Source organism: Morone saxatilis, unplaced genomic scaffold (assembly GCF_004916995.1).
Source record: "Morone saxatilis isolate NCDOM2014 unplaced genomic scaffold, NCSU_SB_2.0 Contig11, whole genome shotgun sequence".
Lineage (NCBI taxonomy): Eukaryota > Metazoa > Chordata > Actinopteri > Moronidae > Morone > Morone saxatilis.
The window spans coordinates 26,868,977-26,891,152 of NW_023339663.1; the positions used below are offsets into that span (position 1 = coordinate 26,868,977).

The following is a 22,176-nucleotide window of genomic DNA, read 5'->3' on the forward strand; positions in this document are numbered from 1 at the left end:
AGCCCTCCCAGTTACAGATACAGAAGTCCTCACAGTGTTCTCATTCAGACCTGAAACCTCCCTGCCTTCTCTCTTTCATATAAAAAACATTAAATGCCCAAGACAGCCAATAAACTGTAGAATATATTTATTAACATTACATTATATTATAACATTATAACATTATAATATCACATAACAACACATTGCCCATTTCTTCCATTCAGAATCAAATAACAAATTCCACAAAGGCTGGGTACCAACGCAGATCTCCATCATGTTACAGAAGCTGAAGCTGAGCTCATTCCTCTGAGCTGTAAACAACACAAATTGCCCATATGCTCATAAAACTGTGTTTCCATAATTTTTATTTCCTTTCTCTCGTCATAATTCACCTCTTGATTATATAAAAAGTTTCTTGCTTTAAAATTTGATCATGTCTGCATAGGGTAAGCCGTCGAGGATTAAAGGCTTAATGTGAACATACTCTTTATTTTGTTGTTGCTGTCAACTTCAGCAGTGTAAACCTAATTAGCACTGATTCAAGTCAGTCGCATTGTATGAACAGATGATGCTTCTTTATTTGTTAACAGTTTCCTTTATGTTTTCCTCCCTGTGTCTCTCCAGTCATGGCTGAGGATGTACGGTTACCTCCCCCAGGCCAGCAGACAGATGTCAACCATGCGATCGGCTCAGATCCTGTCCAATGCCGTCAGCGACATGCAACGCTTCTACGGCCTGGAGGTCACTGGACAGATGGACCCTCAAACCATCAGGTCAGCATTTAGACTTAAACACACTCATAAAAGAGTGTTCACCAGCTCCATGAAATTAATTTTAGGCCCCAAAATTAAGTTGAATTGTTACTGTTTTGCATGTCCCTGAAATGTTTTGATAGGGTTAATAATATAATATGAGGTAGAATCTAGAAATATGGAGTTGTAACTAGGACATGATTTGCTGGTCAGTGCTATAAATGGGTAATGTCTCCATCTCCTCGTACTGCTGAGCACCTTCTCCTCAGTAGCTTGAGAGGAGCTGCGCAGTAGTCTGGCTGCACTAGGCAGCTCACAGGTACGCTTTAAATTAAACAACAAAAAAGAACATAGACATCAAGACGAGAAAGTGGGGTTTTAATGTCATTCTCCCCTTCATCTCTTCTCTTGGGTGCTCCTTCCTTTCAACACATATCACACATATCTTCTGCCTGCTCCTGACTCCTTTCAACTCTCTCAGTGCCATGAGGAGACCCCGCTGCGGTGTGCCTGACAAGTTTGGAGGCCAGATCAAAACCAACGTACGGCGGAAACGCTACGCCCTCACTGGACATAAATGGAACAAGAGCCACCTCACTTACAGGTAACAAAAAAAGATGTTCTGTTTGTAAAGAAAACCTGACACAAATCCACAGTACATGCTCAAAGTCTTACTTTGTTAGTAACACACGGATGCATTTTCTAAGTTGTTGCAGCAGTTCTCGTTTTTCAGTGTAGGTGGCTACTGTAAATCAATATGTGTTCAAGTTGGAATTAGAATTAATTTAGCTTTAATGTTTTTCAATCATTTTGTTGCTTTTGAATCAACGAAGAAATTCGTTTTCCTTGAAACTCACACAAGCCTTTGTAAGATTGTTTTTCCCTCTTCCCCTCTTTGCTCCCACAGTATCCAGAACTACACTCCCAAGATTGGAGAGTATAACTCATTCGAAGCCATCCGGCGGGCGTTTAAAGTCTGGGAGGGAGTGACCCCGTTGACCTTTGACGAAATCCCATACCAGGAGATTAAATATGGACGCCGCAAGGAGCCCGACATCATGATCTTCTTTGCTTCGGGGTTTCATGGAGACAGCTCTCCTTTTGATGGGGAGGGAGGCTTCCTCGCTCATGCCTACTTCCCCGGACCTGGAATGGGTGGGGACACGCACTTTGACTCCGATGAACCATGGACCATAGGAAACCAGAACGTACAGGGTAAATGGTTGCTTTCAGAATTATTTGTTAGGCCGATTGTATTATGGATTTTAGGAACAGTTGTCATTTTCCTTAGCGACTACAGTAATTAGAAAGCATAAATAACAACGGGAAAAGAAATAACTAATCTCCACCAAACACCTTTCTAGGAGAGATTTTTAGGGGGGAAAGTCTTGTGTGGCCTCAGGTGCTGCAGTCTGCTGTGTTTTGAAGCTTTTTCTTGAGGGCTCGGATGATGCAGGGGAGTCATTGCTTAATTTATAGGTAGAAATGGAGGATTTAGGGGTTATCAAGTCTTCGGTCGTTTCTGTGAGTGTTCAGCTGATGAGCAGTTTGCAGCACTATAGCCATGTCATGTTGTATAAGTTGTAATGGATCTTTTAAATAGATTGCAAACAGCAGTCCCCATCACTTTTCTCCACACCTAACTAGAGTTGGCATGGCTCAGCGAGCTACATCACCTCTCATTTGTCAGGCTCTGCTACTCCATTTACCTCTGCAGAGGTTCAAAGGTGACACACACACGGTCTTTGCCCCCAACTGCACCTCCTCATTGTTCTCAAATTTACCCCCAATTATGTTGCTAAGAACGTTTACTGACTTACACTAATCCACGAAATCCTCTATGCGTAATCTTTAAACTTTCCTTAAAATGGAACATAAACCCAATTACAATTCTTAACACCAATGTATATCACTAAACTTATCATATGCAGAAGTGAGGATTAAGCAAATATCTTCATTTTTAAGAATCTTAAGGAATTAAAGGAGTTCATCTCCGTGCTGTGCACCCATTAACCCTGCTGACTGCGACAGCGGGCATCCCTGCCCTGTTATCTACATACACACAGCAGACACAGACAGCTCAACTTTGTGTGTGCATCTGTGGGATCAGCTGTGTGTGGGATGTGTCACAGGAAAGATCACAGGGATGCTGAAATGCCACAGTAAGTGGGAGTGTGGTCCACTCTGGGCGATAGACTGGTCCCTTTGTTGCGCCACGCTACTTACACAGCTTAAAAGCAAAGTACAAACAAATTACAATCTTGTCTGACATGAGTTAGACACATGTCCAATTAGTTGGACTTTTCACAGATGTTGTCTTCATTTAACTCTGACATTTTTACTGCCTTCCAATTGTTTTAGGTCCAATTGTTTCCAAAGGTTTTACAGTGTTAGTTGCACAAATATCCTGTTAGGTTCTAGAAAACATTTATAAACTATTGAATGGACCGATTTAAAGCTCTTATACTGATATATTTCATTAAAATTTTGGCTGAAATAACTAATTGTGACCATTGTGTATCACCAATAATATTGCCAGTGCCACTGTTAAAGTAAAGGAGACTGAACCTTAATCTCACACAAAGCAGTAGAATTGTATAAAGAAGTGAGCCTCGGTTAAGTGTCCTGACACAGAACCAGCTCTGACCTCTGACCTCCTTTTGGATGCTGGTCAAACAAAAACAGACTGTAGCTAATGGGTCAATAGTTACACATAAAAAATGTATATGACGGTAAAAGCACAAATCCATTTCATCCATTCTTTGCAGTGAGGGTGTTTTCTTTTCACATTGGTGACCTCAGTTTCATTTGTCAGTGAAAAAAAATTCTATTGGCCCAAACACTTTTGGAGTAAACCTTGTGACGCACAATGTGATTAATCAGCCTTTTTTGGCACAGATGCTCAAACAAAAACAGATTTTAGGCTTTATCCGAATCACCCGCTGACATGCACACTCAAACACACCTTACACAGCTGAAATGCTGTAGACCAGTAGCGGGAAAAGGTCAGAAGCTTTTGTGGTTCTTTGTGGTCAGATGAGACTAATGAGGGTGAGTCGCTGGCGAAAGACAGAGCAAACTTGGAGAGCGCATTTCGGTTGTCAGGGTGCTGCTTTTGTGTGCCTTTTCTTCACTGTGAGCCCCCCTCGCTGCTGATGAACGAAGTGTGAGACATGGTGAACAAAGCTTCAAAGAGCTGAAAAAGGACTTGACTGACAAAATGTGTGTGTACAGGGTAGTCAGCATTAGCAATAACTGCATTGGCTGAACTTCTAACTTCGCCAAGACTTTTGAAGTTTACTCTTCCCTTTCCCTGTTGAACAGAATGGTTGTCACAGTTACCTCACAAAGGCCTCTTTATCTTCTCTCAGCGCTCTGTCTCTTTCTCTTTTTTCATCCTCAGCTTTCCCTAGCACACTACTTACCCTCTGCTATTTTCTCTCCTTGAGTGTTAGCTGCAGCTTAATATGCCATGATGACATTCATGTGACTCTGAAATTACAGATAGTGGGGGGGGGGGTGAACTGTGTGTATCCTTGTGTGTGTTCTGCAATGAGGAAATAAAGAGATGCACAAGGACAGGCATCCGGAGCATCTCCCCTTCCTTTGCATGCACAGCAGTGACATCATCATGTCCCAATCCCCCAACGGCATGATGTCACTGGCACAAATGTGATTAGTCAGCATGGGCCATCGGGCCAGACGAAATGGCTCGCAAGTTCAGAGTTCACCGAGAGCAGAGCCAGGCAACAAAGAGGTATTGACTGAGGGGGGAAGTACCCCGATGTGTGCTGGCTTCACTACAGAGGCAAACTTATAGGAATATGTTGGTCAATTCTAAACAAGGTTTTCTTTGGTTTTACTTTTCTGAAAAGAAATCTGCAAGAAGTCTTTTGTGTAAGAGAGGAAGTTGATGCAGTGGTCAGTATGTCACAGCCATGTTGCGGCCTTGTCAGTTTTTAATTGTCGCGGTGGCAGTGAACAACAGCATCCCTTGAGTGGTCAGAAATGTATGCTGATTCCTATCAGCGATCATTAGCCTGCCTGTGTATGATTTATCTGCCAGATCTGTATTGAGATTTGTATTGACATCAGTACTGGAGGAAGACAATGAACAGCCATGTTATACTATTAACGTCTCTTATACGCACAGATGTATTCAGACTTTGTGCGGCTTGCAGCTTATGCAGTCCTTCTGTGTTTTTCATAAGGCACTAATGCAGGGGAACACGTGTATTCTCTCTTTCTCCTTCCGCACAAACTCAAACAAGCCTATAAAAAAATAGGTAAACATTGTCCAACTTTCCTCCTTGCCCTAACTTGTCTCTTTGCTTTGTCGTATCCATTCAGGTAATGACCTCTTCCTTGTGGCAATCCACGAGCTGGGCCACGCCCTGGGCTTAGAGCACTCCAACAACCCACTGGCCATCATGGCTCCCTTTTACCAATGGATGGAGACTGAGAACTTCCAGTTGCCTGAGGACGACAAGCGAGGCATACAGCAGATCTATGGTAGGGGGGTTTTGGTTAATTCTCCTGGTGTCCAGGATCCTTACAGCCTGTTAAATCATGACAATATGGGGATTTTGTATAATTTAAAACTTTTTTTTCCATTTGTCCAACAACAAAATGACCACTCTGTCAAACAAGACAATTTTCTTTTAATTTTTATCCTAAAACCTATTACAAAGGGTCGAATTCATTTTTACATGTCCTATTTCTGGTCATTAGGGATGCACGATATGGATTTTTTTCCCAGCCGATACCTGATCATTACCTGCTACCCTTTGCTATTCCCAATAAGATAATAAATAACTTTACTTTGAAATTTAAAAATAAGTTTATAACTTGCAGTTGCAGAGTAAGAAAGGCTAAAATGTAGTGAGCAAAGCTGGATGGTTGAATATTCCATGTTATTGATCTCATCAAATCTAACTGACATCACTACTAAAAACAACTGACTTTTCAAATGTTCATTTATTTTTTGTATAAAGTACATCAAAAAACTTCATAAAGATACTGGCTTTCATAGAACATACAGCCTATCAAATGTGCTGCATAAGAATGCAACATAAATTATTATTATCCGCTATAATTTCATTATCGGAATAATAATATACATTTTCCATTTTCAGCTCACTATTTTTATCGTGCCTCCCTGCTTGTCATTTTGCACAATGTGGTGAAATAGGTTTAACCCTCACTGTTTGTTTCTCCTTAAAGGTCAACCAGACAGTGGTCCCACCCAGGCCTTGCCCACTGTGACACCCCGACGCCCGGAGCCCAGGCCACCTCAGACACCTCCTCGGCATCCGGACCGCCCCAGGACCACCGAAAGACCAGATCACTACGGACCCAATATCTGTGAAGGGAACTTTGACACGGTCGCCATGCTCCGAGGAGAGATGTTTGTTTTCAAGGTAAATGGTTTGAGGATCAGAATATAGGGGCATTTTTAATTTAAGTCACAGCCTGCTACCTTGTCATGAGCATAAAACATTAGACGAGATATGTTTACCTTCACAATGGTTTATTATATGTCCTTGCTTGGAAATTCAGCAGGCTTCCAGCAGAGGAGCTGTCCTGACAAGTTAACTGTGGCAATAAATTAGTTATCCCTTTCTGTAGAATCAGTTTGAGACAAATGGCGTGTGCGTGGCCAACAAGGGGTCTGTTTTCAATCAGCTCTTTGTGGATTGTAAACCAACGGGGCCAGTGTTTTTTATGAGACGGAACACTGTTTAAAGGGTGGGGTGTGGTCAGGTGTTTGCCTTAAAGAGCCTCTGGACCCACACAAAACATTCAATAAGGGCTGAAGCCGCAGTGAGCTATTTTACCATAAGCAGATATGTTGTAGAAGTGTTTGCCAGTACCGGTCATTTGGCTGTCAGCTGGGTTTTATTATTTCCTTAATTTAAGATCTTCTAATATTATGCATCTCAGCCCAGCCCTATGGTCATTTGTTATTATACATCTGCTAAGTGTTTTGCCTATCGTGGAGGTAATGGCTCCTTGTCAGCGTCGATGATGAAAGAAATTTATGTGGTCATTCTCAAAGCTGGATTAACTGAAATTTCTGCGGACTCTATTTCTCCCTGTGTACTTTCTCCTCTTAAGGATTTTGTCCAGTGACACTCTATACATAGTGCAGCTCTACAAAGATAAGTAATGATGTGTTTCAGTGGGAGAGGTCAGAGGAGGTGTCCAGTGTTAGCAGTGCTGTACACCGAAGAGGTTTTCAGATATCAGGCAGAGCTGGACACCCAGGCTTTACTGTAAAAGAGCCTCGACTTCACTTCCAGAAATGCTGTCATGATGTCTGAAATTCTGACATTTAGCAGTGAACCGCAGCAGTAGGCATCCAAACAGCTGAAAATATCCAACAGTATCAACCACATCTTTAACTGGTAAACCTTTTGACATGCCTACGTCAACAGAATGAAATATAAACCTGCTTGGAGCTGATGGACATGTTTCTGCATGGCTGATTATGACAACTGCTGTAACACATTTACTGGGTGGGTTTGCGTTATTGTTGTAGAGTAGAATACGACAGAGCCCTCTTTCTCCAAACACACAAAGATCTGTCTATGAATATCTCCTATCTTGAACTGTAAGTGTCCCTGACACTGACCAGTAGAGCACTAACTTGGCTTACAGCTGCCTGGACATGTGTTGCACATGGTCACACAGTTATATCTGTGTTCTTGGATTTCATCCACAGTCATGAAGTTAGCCATTAATCAGTGTCCAAAATTAACTTTTACCTTGCCACCCAGTGTTTTTTTAATCTAATATAAATGACCTGCAATTAATATGCGTTCAGTGATGGGTTCAGTTTTATGAATATAATTTGATTACGTACTGTGTGAAAAATTAAAACACCCAAGTGCCAAATAGTAAAATCCATAATTTGTGGCTAAATTAAAAGTTTCTCAGTGTGACTCTATAAACGGCAGTGTTGGTCTGTCGGTCCACTATTTTGGTCCAGACTGAAATATATCCTATTAGATAAATGGTAAATGAACTGCGCCTTTCCAGTCTTACAACCACACTTTATACTACATGTCACATTCACCCATTCGCACACATTCATACACTGATGGCAGGTGCAAGGGTGCAAACTACTACTATCAGAAAATAACTAACCATTCACACACACTCACACACTGATGACACAGCATCAGGAGCAGTTTTGGGTTCAGTGTCTTAACCCAAAGACACTTCGAAATTCGGGATTGATTGATAGTGTACCAGCTGCTCTGGTGTGATGGTGTGATCATCATCAGGTCAACATTTCTCTAATATTTTAGTTTATTATCACATACCTGCAAAACTAATGACATTCCCATCAACATCAGCTATGCTTTGTATTTAGGACTAATTAGCAAATGTTAGCATGCTAACACTCTAAACTAAGAAAGTGAATATGGTAAACATTCTACTCGCTAAACATCAGCATGTTAGCATTGTCATTGTGAGCATGCTGATGTTTGCATTTAGTTCAAAGCACCAGTTTGCCTAAGTACAGCTCACATGGCTGCTAGTGTAGACTGCTGGCTGTGGATCAGCACATGTACAGTAAAATTAAACTTGATCTAATCTTGTGCTTTTAAACAAAGCATAGAGGAAAAGAAGAAGACAAAGGCTGGGAATCGTGCATTTCTTGATAGTCTTGTGGACAGAAAGTATGTCAAAAAGACTGACAGGAGACATACATCCTTCAGATATTAGTCTCAGAATATTATCAGCTTGCATTGACTGTTATTGATCTGTATGTTATATTGTGATTTAGCACTTGGCTTGGGATTGATTTCCGACCGTGCTGTTCATATTTAGATTGTCCTCATGTCAAATTGGAAGTGACGCCTCCACTCTTCAGAAATTGAAGTTATTATTCCTTTCTGCTATTACTCTGCATAGGCAAAATTACTTACTTTATGCAGTGTAAGAGTGGGAGTAATCTGTAGCAAATCAGTGCCACTCTCTTCTCCATAGAACCTTGTCCATTAACAAAAGAAAGGGGCTGTCATTCTGGAGGGAAATTTCTCCTTTCTTTTTATTCACTAGTAGTTCTTCACAGCAGAGGGCTGGGCATAAAATAAACCAGCAGAGCACACTGAGCTGCTTTCAATATTGAAACTCGCACACTGAGATCTGGCCCGTTCTGCTGAGGACTAATATGGTCAATTCACTCTTAATCTGGTCAACGCAAGGAGCTGTCAGACCACACGAATCGAAGAGCGCACAGCCTGTTGGGCCCGGCTCTGTTCTGTTTCTCTCAGCTCGGGCCGGCACATCTCCAGTCTGTTTCATTCCATACCGTACCGCGCCGTCCTGTCTGCCAACGTGTCCTACGTGAAGGACAAAACTAGGCGTGCTTGCCAGAAAGAAGCAGCACTGAGCATTTTACCGTTACATTATCCAGGACAAGCAGGGCTACTGACTCACCACTTATGAATGAGTCTGAGGGCTCCTGGTGTAAATCTCTGCTGGCTTGTGTGCACAGCATATATACAGTAGATATGAATGTTCACAAGCTATAAGCGTCTGTCTGTGCTTGGATTTAAATGTGCTACTAGTGATTCCCCCTTGTTTTGTGCTGCTGACCTGACAATGAAATCCAACAGTTCTTTATAAGAGTTATCTTGTAGCAGGCTGTGATCAGCAGAGAGGCTGCAATAAGGGGACGTGATAAAGCCACCGGAGCGGAGACTGACTATTATTAGCCTGCCGTGTTCCGCTATTGTTAGTTTATTGTACGTTCTGGTCTAGTTATCCTGCAGAGCTCAGTTTGCTTGACATAATGACCAGGAAGCATTACGACAGTGCTATCTGACCTCAGTGGGACAAATAGTTCAAATTAGTTGACTAATGAGAGTGAATACCTTTCTCACAGTAGCTATCTGTGCATCCCTCCCATCCTGATTTCATATTCTTGTGCACAGGAATGTTTTGAAAAGGCAGACGCAAGGATATACTTAGAATGAGATATGAAGACATATGTTTTGAACTTATTTGGGCATTGGTTTATTTTGGATTTATTTGCAGGCTCTGAGGCTAAGCCAGGAATTTAGAAAGACAGAGAAAGAGAGAAACTAGTGAGTTTTGAGAAATGATACACTCAAACACACTTCTTAACTTTGTCTCCTCAGGGCCGTTGGTTTTGGCGGGTGCGTAAGAACAGGGTGCTGGATAACTACCCCATGCCCATCAGTCACTTCTGGAGGGGTCTGCCTGGAGACATAGATGCTGCTTATGAGAGACACGACGGCAGGTTCGTCTTCTTTAAAGGTAAGCAGCAAACACTCACACACAAACACACGCACGCACTGACGGATGCATGCTGCTCAACACAGAATATAACTAAATATAACTAAATATGAAGTAAATTGCCATATGCTTAAAGACATGCTTGTGGGTTTGCAGCACAAATTAAAACACACCTCACAACTCTTCTTCAGTACAGAAAAGGTTTTTGGCTACCAGTCTGATGGAGGCAAGATAGCTGAAAATATTCAGTGCATAAAGAATAATGTACTAGAGGAGAGTTGTGCAGTGTCCTTTGATTTACTTTGCATTGAAGCTCAAACTGGTCTGTACCATTCTCAAAGAAACTGTGAATTTTGCAACCCAAAACAAGCTTTGCATTGCCCCAGACAGACTAATTGTGACACCAAAATAAAACAATCCAGGTGACTTGGAAAGAAGTCCATCATCTGAATCAGCCACCTTGCACCTTGCAGCCTAAAGAGCAAGGTGAAATGGTTTGATAGATTGTGTATCATTTATCACGCATTACTGTAACCTCTATAAACAGAGATTTGCATATGGATGCAGAATCTGTAGGCAAGGGACAAGATTTTGGCATTAGAAGCGTATTGGTTTGTGTAGTCTGAGTAGTATTGACCAAGCAGTCTGTGTGGAGAGCAAAAGGAATTTCGCCTTCATATGCATATATGTGTTTTGTGTTGTGTGCTGAAATGTGCCTTTCTCGTCATTCTTGTGTATCAAGTTGCTTATCGGACTGCAGAGGAAGTCTTGGCCCAGTTATTCGTTTTTCCGGATATTCACTGGCTACACTGGAAGCCCTGAAACATTGCCCGTTGCCCCCAGAGGATACATTGTTGTCAGACGATAGCCGATATGTTCTGAGATTTGTCATTAATGTAAACAACAAGAGCAGAGAATTAAGGAACCCTAAGTGGTCAGTACCTGTATTTGTTATCTTTTATCCTTTAGGTTAGGAAAGTATTGACTCACATTTAACCTAAACAGAAACCTGCATGTATCATATTTTTGATGATATAAAACACATAATAAACCAAAATATCTACATTTCTTATGCAATTGTATTAAATACTTTTGAATTATATAATGTAGAATTAAATTATTTCATGACAGTTTGGCTTATAAGGGTGAATAGGAGAACGTTTCATATAAGTGGTCACTCCTTTTGGAAGATCATCAAACTGCCTGATGAACACACTCTTCTTCATCCACGCCCCTTTTCTCCTGTGAGCAAACGGCAATCTCTCCTTTAGGGAACAAACACACCATCTATGTTTCTGGTTATTGTTGCTGTTAAAACAGGCCTGAATAATCTTGTCCTGTCACTTAGAGCATGACAGTAGCAACAACAGCCTTTGAGAATATGTCTAGTTTTAAAATGCCTTACAGCATAGTAACACGCAAACTTTGTGTCACAGCACTGACAAACATCACCAGTGTTTGGATTCAATTTCCGGTGAGGCAGCCCAGTTTACTCTGCCAAGCCAAAATACAATCATAGCTGGATTCACTGGATCCTGTGGTATAGTACAAGATCCAGGTTTTATAATAAGTCACTCTGTCTTACATATGCATCAGCTCTTTAAGGTGAATATATTCTTTTGTTTTCGTCTTTAAAGATAAGATATTACAATTTTTATGAGCACATGGAACATAAGTATGCTCTCCTACAAAAACCATCCACCATCTGGTTTCTCCTTTACAACCAATCTATGCCTTAATGCTTTCATATTTTAACAGTAAAACAGATTCTGGGACTTTCTTCATCTTCTTTAGATAATGTCGAAGATATACTTTACACACCCCCAACTCCTTCAGAAAGCAGCGCAACATAATGTATTCTACGTGCAGGGTATAAATCTCTTTTAGCGCAGGTCATTATTCATACTGTGAGTCACTGAGAGCAGCTTGTCTTTTATAACGGTGGATAAAGTTGTTGAATGAAAAAGAAAGAGCTCAGGCTTCAGTGCAGCCTGACTCTGGGAGCTACAGGCTTTGGGGCAGCTGTTGATGATGAGGAGGGTGATGTCATCGGCAAGCCTCTCAGTGTGACACTTGGCCGCAAGCCATTAGCTAAGAAAGAACAAGAGAAAGGAAGAGGAAGGAGAGAAAAAAGGGAAGGAAGGAAGGACTGGCAGACCTGAGAGCACAAGAGAAAGGGAGACAAACACAGCATGGGGATGCGTGGGATATCAGATTGACCAATCAGATTTCTGTCAGCACGAAGGCAGCAGTACCTTCACAATCTGCGATTTTGTAGTGTACTTGTGTTCTCATGCTTTGGGACAAGTATCCCAGCACACACTTCACATTGAATTAACAGTAATAGCAGCAGACAACGAGACCCTAAACTGTCTGTTACCCTATGGGGGCAGTTATTATGGTCACTCCCTGCTGTGCTGAGCTTAGCATTTCTTTGGAGTGGCAGTGACAGGGCCAAACAGAATTATCTCAGCAAGCGTCAATAAAAATAAATAATTATATATAAATGAAAACAGAGACTTAATTTTGCTGTAAATGTACAGTACATAACAGGGAGGATAACAGGCATGGTTGTAAATGCAGCCTCGTATTCTTCGGAGCTTGGACTCCTGAGTTTAACTTACTAAACTGAAAGTTTAGTTCAAACCAATGTGAAAATTCTGCCTCTACGCTGTTTATCCTCTCACTTGTTCATCGTCTCACTGGGTGAGTACTGTGCCACTGAGCCTGTCGCTGATCAGTGGCTCAAACTCGATCTTCAGAGGCAGACCATTAAATGAGCAAAGTAAAATTGCCAAAGAAATCATCCAAACAAAACGCCAGCGATGGAGTATAAATGGATGGATGGATTTTTGACATATTGGACATCAAATATTTGAAATACTTGGGTTTTGAATGGTGTAATCCAGACTTAGAAAGTACAGGAACATCAAAGACTTTAACAAATTCTTAGTAGAGTAACATGCATAAATGTATTCATCCATTTCTCTTACACAGCTGGTGTATTACCCAGAGGTTTCACAGCTGTTTTTATCCAAACAAGTCCAACTGTAATAGAAACCACTCCGTTTATCCTTTAAGAAAAACAGCAGTTACACAGCAGGAAGAAATCAAATCTTTAGGTCACTGAAGCGCTCTGGTGTAGTTATGGAAAGACATGGAATAAGTCATGGGATTTTACATCAGGGCTGTGCACCGCAGGAACCCTGGGAAGCATTGCGTCAACCACTTGTTCTCTCCAGATGCTGAGTGTAGAGCTTTCATTTTAAACAAGGAGCAAGGGGCCTGAGGTGGATGGATAGGTGGGTGTGGGTGAAAGAGGGAGTGAAAAGCGGATTGAAGCCAAAAGGAGAGATGTAATGGTGCCAGGAGGAACGGAGTCCCCCTGCCTGACACAGTGAAAACAATAAAACCTTCCCTTCAGCGAGAAATCTGCTAAAGCCTGACATGAGACAAGCCGCTCCTAATGGATAATTACGAGCAAAACCCAAATTCTTTAGTCAATGATGTCGTGCTCGCTTCTGCTGTGTTTTGATTGCTTGCCAACAAATCATTATTGCATTCACATAATTCACAAGTGCATGTAAATGCTGGTTTGGTTTCTCTGATTGTTCTCTTTTTATACCTCATTCAGTTTCACTTATTTGACATATTTTGTGCCAGCAAATCAAATATGTGTGCACAAGCAGAGTGTTTATGTGTACATCTGTTCTTGTGGACGTGTATAAGTGCACATGAGCGTACAGTATGATTGGGTCTGTGCTGTTAACATTTTAATTAAGTCCATAAGGGTTTTGAGTGAGAGTGGATAGAGAATGTACGCACCATAAAGGATCATTAAGCAGTTTTTTTTCCTCTCTCCTTTCATTAGGAAACAGATTCTGGCTTTTCAGGGAGGCTAACCTGGAACAGGGCTATCCACTGGAGCTGGTTGATTACGGTCGAGATATTCCCTACGACCGAATAGACACAGCCATCTGGTGGGAGCCATCCGGCTACACTTACATCTTTCAAGGAGACTGGTAAAGTAGCTTGCAACCTTTCAGCATCACATGAAACCCCTCTAATTACCCAGTATACTATTATATCATACACTCCCTCAGGAATTTGCAATGTTGCGATCGCAACAGTTCGCACAAATTCTACCAGTCCCTGGGAATTCTGCGCCGCCTTGCAGTTCTGTCCAATCACCACAACTTTTCCGCAAATTTGACTGATCATTGTAGTGTAGCTGAGGGTTTTGAAACGCCTCTACTTAAAAAGATATAAAACAAAAACACAGAGGCTCCGTAGTGTCATAAAAAAAAAACAATGAGCCATATGTCCCCCAAAAAATCCACCAAAACCCTGGGGGGGCTGTTGCATACACTCATATATATGAGCCTGTTAGCATGTTAAAGTTAGCATGTACCTCAAAGCACCACTGTGCCTAAGTACAGCCTCACAAATCAGCTAGTGAGGCTTCGTCTTGGTATTGCACGTGTGGTTTATGGGATGGTAACCACAGGTACAGCAGTAGACACAGTTTGGTGCCTATCTTTTCTCAACCCTGCATAGACAAACACAGCTCAGACTACTACATTAGTAACAAATTGGATGGATTTTGTAATTGATTTTTGATTTTAGCTTCAAAGAGAGGCAGGAAATAAGTGGACATACTGAAATCAATACAGTATGAAGGTTTTATGTATGTCCACTTGGAGTTTTTTATGCTTTTATTTCCATGTGTATGGATTGAGATCACATGAATAATTCCAGTATAGCCCTGTAAGTTTTAAGTTATGCAAGAATATAGCAGCAGCTGTATTTGTACAGCTCTTTGTTAACAAAGTTAGAAAGTTCTGTGAACAATACAAACATACTGAACACTCTTCGCACTGCAGTAGAACCAAAATAACACAAGCTTATGCACGAATAACACATTTATGAAAATACTCATAGAAAAATAATTTTTACTGTAGGTCTGAAAATTTAATAAGCCCTCACTAAGCACAGTATGACTGACTCGCCTCAGGTTTACTAGTGAATTGACGCTCAGAACAGATGTGAATGTTCTGTGGAAACGCTATTGTTTTATACACACCATGCAGGTCCACCATGTACTGTACTGTGTAAGAAGTCTGCTCTTTTCTTGTTTAGACAGCTGATAAACAGTAACAACCATCTTCTCCGTGGCTGTCCGCAGGTACTGGCGCTTCAACGAGCAGTCGCGCCTGGCTGACAGAGGCTACCCCAAACCAATCAGCATCTGGGGATCGTCAGTGCCTTCGACTCCCAAGGGGGCCTTCCTCAGCGATGATGGGGGTGAGCTGCGCGTGTGTGTTTGTGTGCGTGAAAGAGTGCGAGGAGGGGCTGGGTAAGACATGCCTGAAACAAAGAATCAGGGTGTGGCCATGCAATCATCAGGAGAGAGGGGGGATGGCGTATGTTGGAAAGTGAATTTGAGCCTACATGTGAAGGGCTTTTTGCTTTGCTGGGCTCAGTTAGAGTGAAAATAGATAGGAGTGATAGGGAGTAGACATTTTTCCATTTATACAACACATTATTTTAGATCAATAAACAATTTAAAATAAAATGTTGAAAGTAATAGTTTGACATTTTGGTAAATACGTTTATTTATATAGTTAGTTGAGAATATTGATAGCTGTCACTCTGTCTCTCATTTTTATGCTAAGCTGAGCTAACCAGCTTCTGGCTCTCAATCTTCTCATCTACCTCTTGGCAACACGGCATAGAAGCGTATTTCCCAAAATGTCAAACTATTCCTTTAAATTGTTATATTGACTGACATTTTCTGCTCTCCTTTCCTTCTCCAGCTTACACCTTCTTCTACAAGGGCTCCAAGTACTGGAAGTTTGACAACCACCGCATGAAGAGCGAACCCGGCTACCCTAAGTCCATTCTGAGAGACTTCATGGGCTGCAGCGTGGACCTGGACCCAGACAGAGACACGGACACAGACTCGGGACGCAAATTCCCTGACGTAAACCGCCCACCTTTCAACCCGGACGTGGGCCGTGACGGCGACAAGGGCAAAGACCGGGATGGAACGGATCGCGGCGGGACGGACAAAGACGCTGGCAAAGGGGCGGACAACGACAAAGACAAAGATGAAGACTACCGTGAGGGCCGCGAGGAAGACACTAACGAGGTGGATGTGGTGCTGAAGGTGGACGACAGCGAGGAACGGACCATGAACATCCTGATGGTGACCATCCCACTGGTCCTGGTGCTGTGCATCCTGGGATTGATCTACGCCATCATCAACACGCTGCAGAGCAAAGGGGCGCCGCGGCTGCTGGTGCACTGCAAGCGCTCGCTGCAGGACTGGGTCTGACCTTTGACATTAGGGGACACTGAACTTTGAACTTAAATTGGACCTTAGACCCCGCCCTCCTCTAATCCAGCCCTCTTCCCAGTGATCCATCTGTCTCAAGTCTCTGTGCTCAGTGGCTCTTGCAACTCGTAGTACATGTGGTAGTAGATCCAATACTGTACTGATACACACAGACACACACACACACACACACACACACTAGCAGCAAGCATAAATTATGTCTTACATATACACCCCCACCCCCCAACACACACCACCCTAACCTCCTCCTGTCTCCCATGGTGCTCTACAATGCGTTGACTGTAGTCTATTTATATGAGAGAAGTTTGCACATTGTTTTTTTTCCTTCTTGTTTTTGTTCATTTTGAGTGACTTTATGTTGTTGTTATTATTTTTTCTAAACCAGGAAGGCCCCTCCATTCTCTCTCCCGCCTCTGCACCGCCCTCCTCCTTCTCCTAATCTCAGTAGGGGCTTTTTTCCCTCGCTGATAACTTGACATCTGCTTATGCTATCACAGTTGCCGTTCAAAAAAAGAAATGCATAGGGTTACAAAAGATTTGTAGACGGACCACTATGCTTCAAATAGGGTTCAGTAGTGTTCCCTCCTCCTCTAGTTGTCTTGCTCCATCTCGTCGACTTTCTCTACAGTGCAATATGTCATGGGGTGTGAGGTGAGCTAGAGAGAAACAGGGTTTGGTCCAAACAGACATTTCACTGTAGTTTACATTAAGAGGTATTTTGTGGGCTGCCTTCAGCCCAGATATCATCCTCCCTTTGACTCCTTTTCATTGTGATTAGGCTGCGGTTGTAACTCTGAAGGAGTTCAGTTTATTAGCTATACAGGCACTGTGTTGGTTTTAAACCATAATTCCACTGTATTACAACTTAGATCTTATTTTTAATGGTAATTTTAATAGTAATAATAAGATTGTACTCATCAAAAGAATTGCTGGTAATGTGGTGATGTTGCTAAAAATATGTGAATCATACATGCTTAAAACAAAGCACCAGGTTGGCCAAACGTCTTTGGAAGAAAATGAAAACAGATGAAAGGTACACTGTCTGTTGTAAACCAGTTTACAGACAAGCTTGCTGGTTCTACTTTGGCCCACCGTATGCTACTTCACATGCAATGAGTGATTACTTACATTCTGGGTTTGGTTTACCCCTAGATAAGATAATCTGTCTAACATGGCCGTCTGTTTAAAGGAATGGTTTGACATTTTGATGAATACACTTTTGTGGACGGTTAAGACAAGATCTCATGTGTGTATGCTAAATATGAAGCTACAGCCAGCAGGCAACTGGTGTATTTTAGCATAAAGACTGGAAGAAGGGGCCCTATCAGCACCTCTAAACTTTATTAATTGACATGTTACACCTTCTTTGTGTAAGCTGTGCAAAATTAGTACAAATTCAGGTGGAAACGGGCTTTGGACAGGGTAGCTCTTCCCCCTACTATGTCTAGCTTCATATTGTATAGACATGAGAGTAGTATCTTCTCAAAATGTTGAATTATTACTTTAAAACATGGCAGGGTGTCTAACTGAACATGTTTTTTGCCATGTCTGGCTTTGTTGTCACCATTTTGCCGTCTTCCCCGATATTAACAATCAGTTTTAATGAGTACAGTGTTATCCTAACAGATAGGTATGAAAATAAGACACAAGTTGTAATAATTAGTAATTCATCCTTTCAATTTCCCATTAAATTCAGACTACTACTGCCCTGTTTTCCTTCTGTATCTTGTGCTCACATAGTTGGGCCTACCTTCTTTCTTTTCCTTATTTGGAAACTATTTAAAGAGCTCTTTGGCTGAAAGGCTAAACAGACTTTAAAGGGGATCTCTTCCCTTAACTTTCATCTATGTGGCTAATTCTCAGAGAGCCTCCTTTCTGTCAACAATAAGACCTTTTCTTTGTGCTACAGAGGAGACAGACTAATGGGTAATTTAAAAAGTCAGCTCACTGTGAAATAACACCAGAGAGGGAGCATTTATTGCATCTGTGTGTGTGTGTGTGTGTGTGTGTGTGTGAGACATAAAACAAGGTAGAAACAAAGCAAAGGCACGGCCTTTAACTTCAGAACAGGATGTAACACCACAAATGCAACACAGCACTGGCACGGTGTAGCTAATGTACCATGCAGCTTATAATGGACTTTTTACTGCAGGCGTTTTGTGGAAGGACACTTTTAGAAACTTCATTGATGACCCGGGGTCTATCAGTTAAATCTGTAAATATAGTGTAGCTGTAAGCACCAGGGTGGGCTCGGGCCATGCGGGCTCATGTGAACACAGACTAATCCTCTTCATTAAAAAACAGCAGGTGTGTGCAAATGCTGTTAGCCCCTGCGACCCCTAAATTAAACCCTGAACTCTCAGAAGCAAAAACACTCTCCACTCCCTTTTCATCTTGTATCAACAGAGGTGCGTTGAAGGGGGGTGTGGGCACCGAAAAATGACCATCTTAGATACTTATTATAACAATATTAAAGAACCATACAAGGGGTTTTGTACATTTTACCTATTTAAGTACAAATCAGAGGCAACCATTTTTAAATTCAGGGCATAAAGTTACGTTTGTATGTATTTTCCCTACTGTTCCTGACTGCCATTGGTTTCCATTTAATTTCATAGAGAGAATGAGTCTACAAACCAGGGCTAAAATGAGAGCGAGCATAGGAGTGTACAACTTTCGAGTGCGACTTCAAATATGAATGGGAGGAAGGTATATCTGAGGTCACATTTAAGAAGTAAGCTGCCAATCTGACCAGAGGGGGCTCAGTTCACCTGGCTCGGGTTACACAGATGTGGACAGGGAGGGTGAAGAGAGACTGAATTTCCTGCAGCTGAGACAAGGAAAGGGGGGAAGGGGGAGGGAGGCTGACCTCGTCTCCCAGAGCTTGCAAAGTTTAGATCTCAGGAATAAGGAGGGGTGGGAAGAGTGAGGGGGGCTTTGATAGCTCTGTTCCACTGGCAGCAGCTCATGTGACCTATATTCTCCTGCTAGCTCAACAACATTGTTAGCCAAAGAGGAAACCTTAGCTTACAGTAGGTGACAGTCCCTTTTTAGGACTGTAAGTGCTTTGCTGGTAGTAGTGTATGTACCAGAGGTGGGACCAAGTCAAGTCTTTGCCCTCAAGTCCTAAGTCAAGACTGACGGGTCCATAGTCAAGTCCAAAGTCCTAAACTTTGAGTTTCAAGTTCTAAACAAGTCATAATGCACTCTTCACCAAATGTAATGCCATTTTACAACAGTATGAACAAAACAAAATCATCTTTGGTATAATCTTTTCCGATTTTCTCTCAGTAACGTCTTCATCGTTCCCTCTCGCAACTTGATTGGATGCTGTTGGATTGGTTCAAAACGTGTCGACTTGCAGAAAATTACAGAACTTCAATATTCCTGACACACTTTTTAAATAACAAACAAGTGCAGGTGAAGTCACAAGTCACTGTTGTCCAAGTCTTTTTTGATTTTAAGTTGAGTCTAAAGTCTTCAAACTCATTACTTGAGTCTGACTTGAGTCTACACCTCTGGTATTCCCCTCATGACTTGTTTTAAAGCCCTGCATATTAATTCTAGTTGTGCCTCACAAGTGGTAGCAGTATTGGTACATCTGTCTGTCTATTTTGGCAGTCATTTTGACGGTATGTTGGCAGACAGCGCAGATACAAAACACTACTGCTGTTAGGCCTCCAGCACGAGAGGTGAAGACAGGTTGAGGTGAGACACCTGCCCAGACAGAGTCAACAGGACACCTGTACTGAAAGGAAGAAAAGGAAGAGCATTATCAGCCGTCACCAGAGGTCTGGAGATTGATCTGTGGCCAGTCGATAGTGGTTGCCGGGAAACGGTGTCCTGTGTCCATCGCTCACCTCCTCATCATCGGGTTGGCGGTGGGGGGGGGGTTGGCGGACACAGCTAATCAGCGTTAAAAGCAACCCCAACCCCCTCTCCTCTCCTGTCCTGCTCTTCCATCGCTTCCTACAGGCACATCAACGAGTACTTAGACAGCGTAGCGTCTGGACAGGCTCAGAAAATGCTGACTCATTGCACTAGACACAACGTTGTGCACAGAGTTCGTCCTTATCAACACTCCTCTTCTCGTCTGCAACCCCCACACAGAGAGCCCAGAGGGAGTTAACCACTTCAAAGCTCAAGTAACCACTTCAAAGTTAAAAAAGTCGAGCGTACCTGAGTTTGCTTTACTTGAAATCACAGTTTGGGTGATTCAGCAGTTTGGGAGATTCTCTGTGAGGTGACACTGAAGGGAGATTGAATTTAATGCAGTTCATTGTCTCTGGGCACAAAGCAGAGGAGAAGGAGTGAAAGGTTAGAAAAGAAATCTGAAATCTGTCGACGCTGATTGATGCATGTTTGTGTGTGTGTGTCGAGGTGTTCAGTTAATCAGCTCCACTCTCCATAAGCAAGGCCTGTTTTCTGACTGTAAATCTCCCACACTCCCTCCATGCCCTCCCCTCCGCATACTCAGCCCAGCCCTCGAAGCCCGAGGGGATCATAATAACAACAATGGCCTTCTCTCTCTCTCTCTCTCTCACTCTCTTTCCCTCCCCCCCTCTATTTTCTCTCTCCCTAATACGCACACACACAAACACATTATTGTCTTCCCTAACCTCACCTTCCTTCCCACCTCCCCCCCTTATGAAACTAGTCCAGGCCAAGGTCCACAGCAGAGCCTGTTTTTAGATCCACCTCCTTGTTCAGCAACATTTAACACTGTTGGAAGTATTCACAAAAAAACACTTCACCTGTCAGGCTTTGAGTTGGGTGAATGCAGACTTGGCAACAGGATGTCACATTCAGATTTAAAGATGCAGAGGCAGAGGTTCTTTTATGTTAATGCCTTGTTCGTTCTGAAGTGCAGGGCCTTGATGCAAAGTTTCGGTAAGGTTAGGACATCGCTGAGCTTGTCTGAGCTTTCATCTCTCTCAGGATGTGTTTCTGTAAACACTGCATGTTAAGCGTTCCTCGCTCAGCCCTGCTGTTTTGGCTCTGAGCGTGGGCTTTGTACCGTTCTTTTTTGTCTTTTATTTTAATGAACATCTCCACAATCATTCATGAGGCAGGTATTTTTCTAGCTGTGTGTGTGTCGTCCACTCTGTGCACTTTTTGTGTTCCAGCTTTCTCCCTGTGCATCCCTGCACTTCTTAAAAAGCCACAAGCTTCAAGAAGTCTTTGCATCAGCCGTGTGCGAGTCCGAACTCTACCGGGAAGAATAAATAATAAATAACGGGCTGAAACGATCAAAGAAAAGGAACAGAAAAGGATCTGTCCGACATGACGTACAGTGAGACTGTTCTGTGACAGTTTGACGTGGGTCAACTTTGTGGCTCGATTGCAGAGGATTGCGGGTTGTCCAGTTTTCTCTTTTTCCCCCAGAGTGCATCTCACCTTGCTCACTGAGCCCATCCACTCTGAAACCACTCATTTCTAATCACCACTTGACTAACTCAACTACTCACCGCGGGGACGAAGCAGAAAAGATGGCTGACAATAAATGACTTTTAGCGTTTGTGTCGCGGCCCTGGTAGGGTGCGGCGGATCGGCTCTCACTGTGTTTCAGACGGGAATCGAAACTGTTGAGCAGCCCACTTAAGAAAACTGTTTTCATCCACTAACTGCAGCTACAGTAGAGGGTAGATTTTGTTGGATTCAGTCAATCCTATACTGACCATCAATAGTGGAACTTGGCATCTCACACTTGAACTTCTCTCTTCGTTACTACCTGAGTAATGGTTCATTTACTTTCTGAAAAAACAAACGAAAAAAAACTTTCATCCCTGGCTGGGATGGGGGGGGGGAAAG

General features: G+C 42.5%; 1 protein-coding gene across 1 annotated transcript in view; it reads left to right on the forward strand.

The window, feature by feature from the left end:
* Positions 1-21,111, forward strand: part of mmp15b (matrix metallopeptidase 15b) — a 28,862-nt gene extending 7,751 nt beyond the window's left edge. Inside the window, exons 2-10 of the mRNA XM_035682343.1 lie at positions 607-755; positions 1,216-1,338; positions 1,642-1,949; positions 5,085-5,246; positions 5,958-6,154; positions 9,890-10,028; positions 13,879-14,029; positions 15,193-15,311; positions 15,824-21,111. Of these exons, the coding sequence (XP_035538236.1) occupies positions 607-755; positions 1,216-1,338; positions 1,642-1,949; positions 5,085-5,246; positions 5,958-6,154; positions 9,890-10,028; positions 13,879-14,029; positions 15,193-15,311; positions 15,824-16,344 (1,869 nt within the window). The 3' untranslated portion in view covers positions 16,345-21,111. The remainder of the gene's footprint in view (positions 1-606; positions 756-1,215; positions 1,339-1,641; positions 1,950-5,084; positions 5,247-5,957; positions 6,155-9,889; positions 10,029-13,878; positions 14,030-15,192; positions 15,312-15,823) is intronic.
* The last annotated feature ends 1,065 nt before the right edge of the window (positions 21,112-22,176 follow it).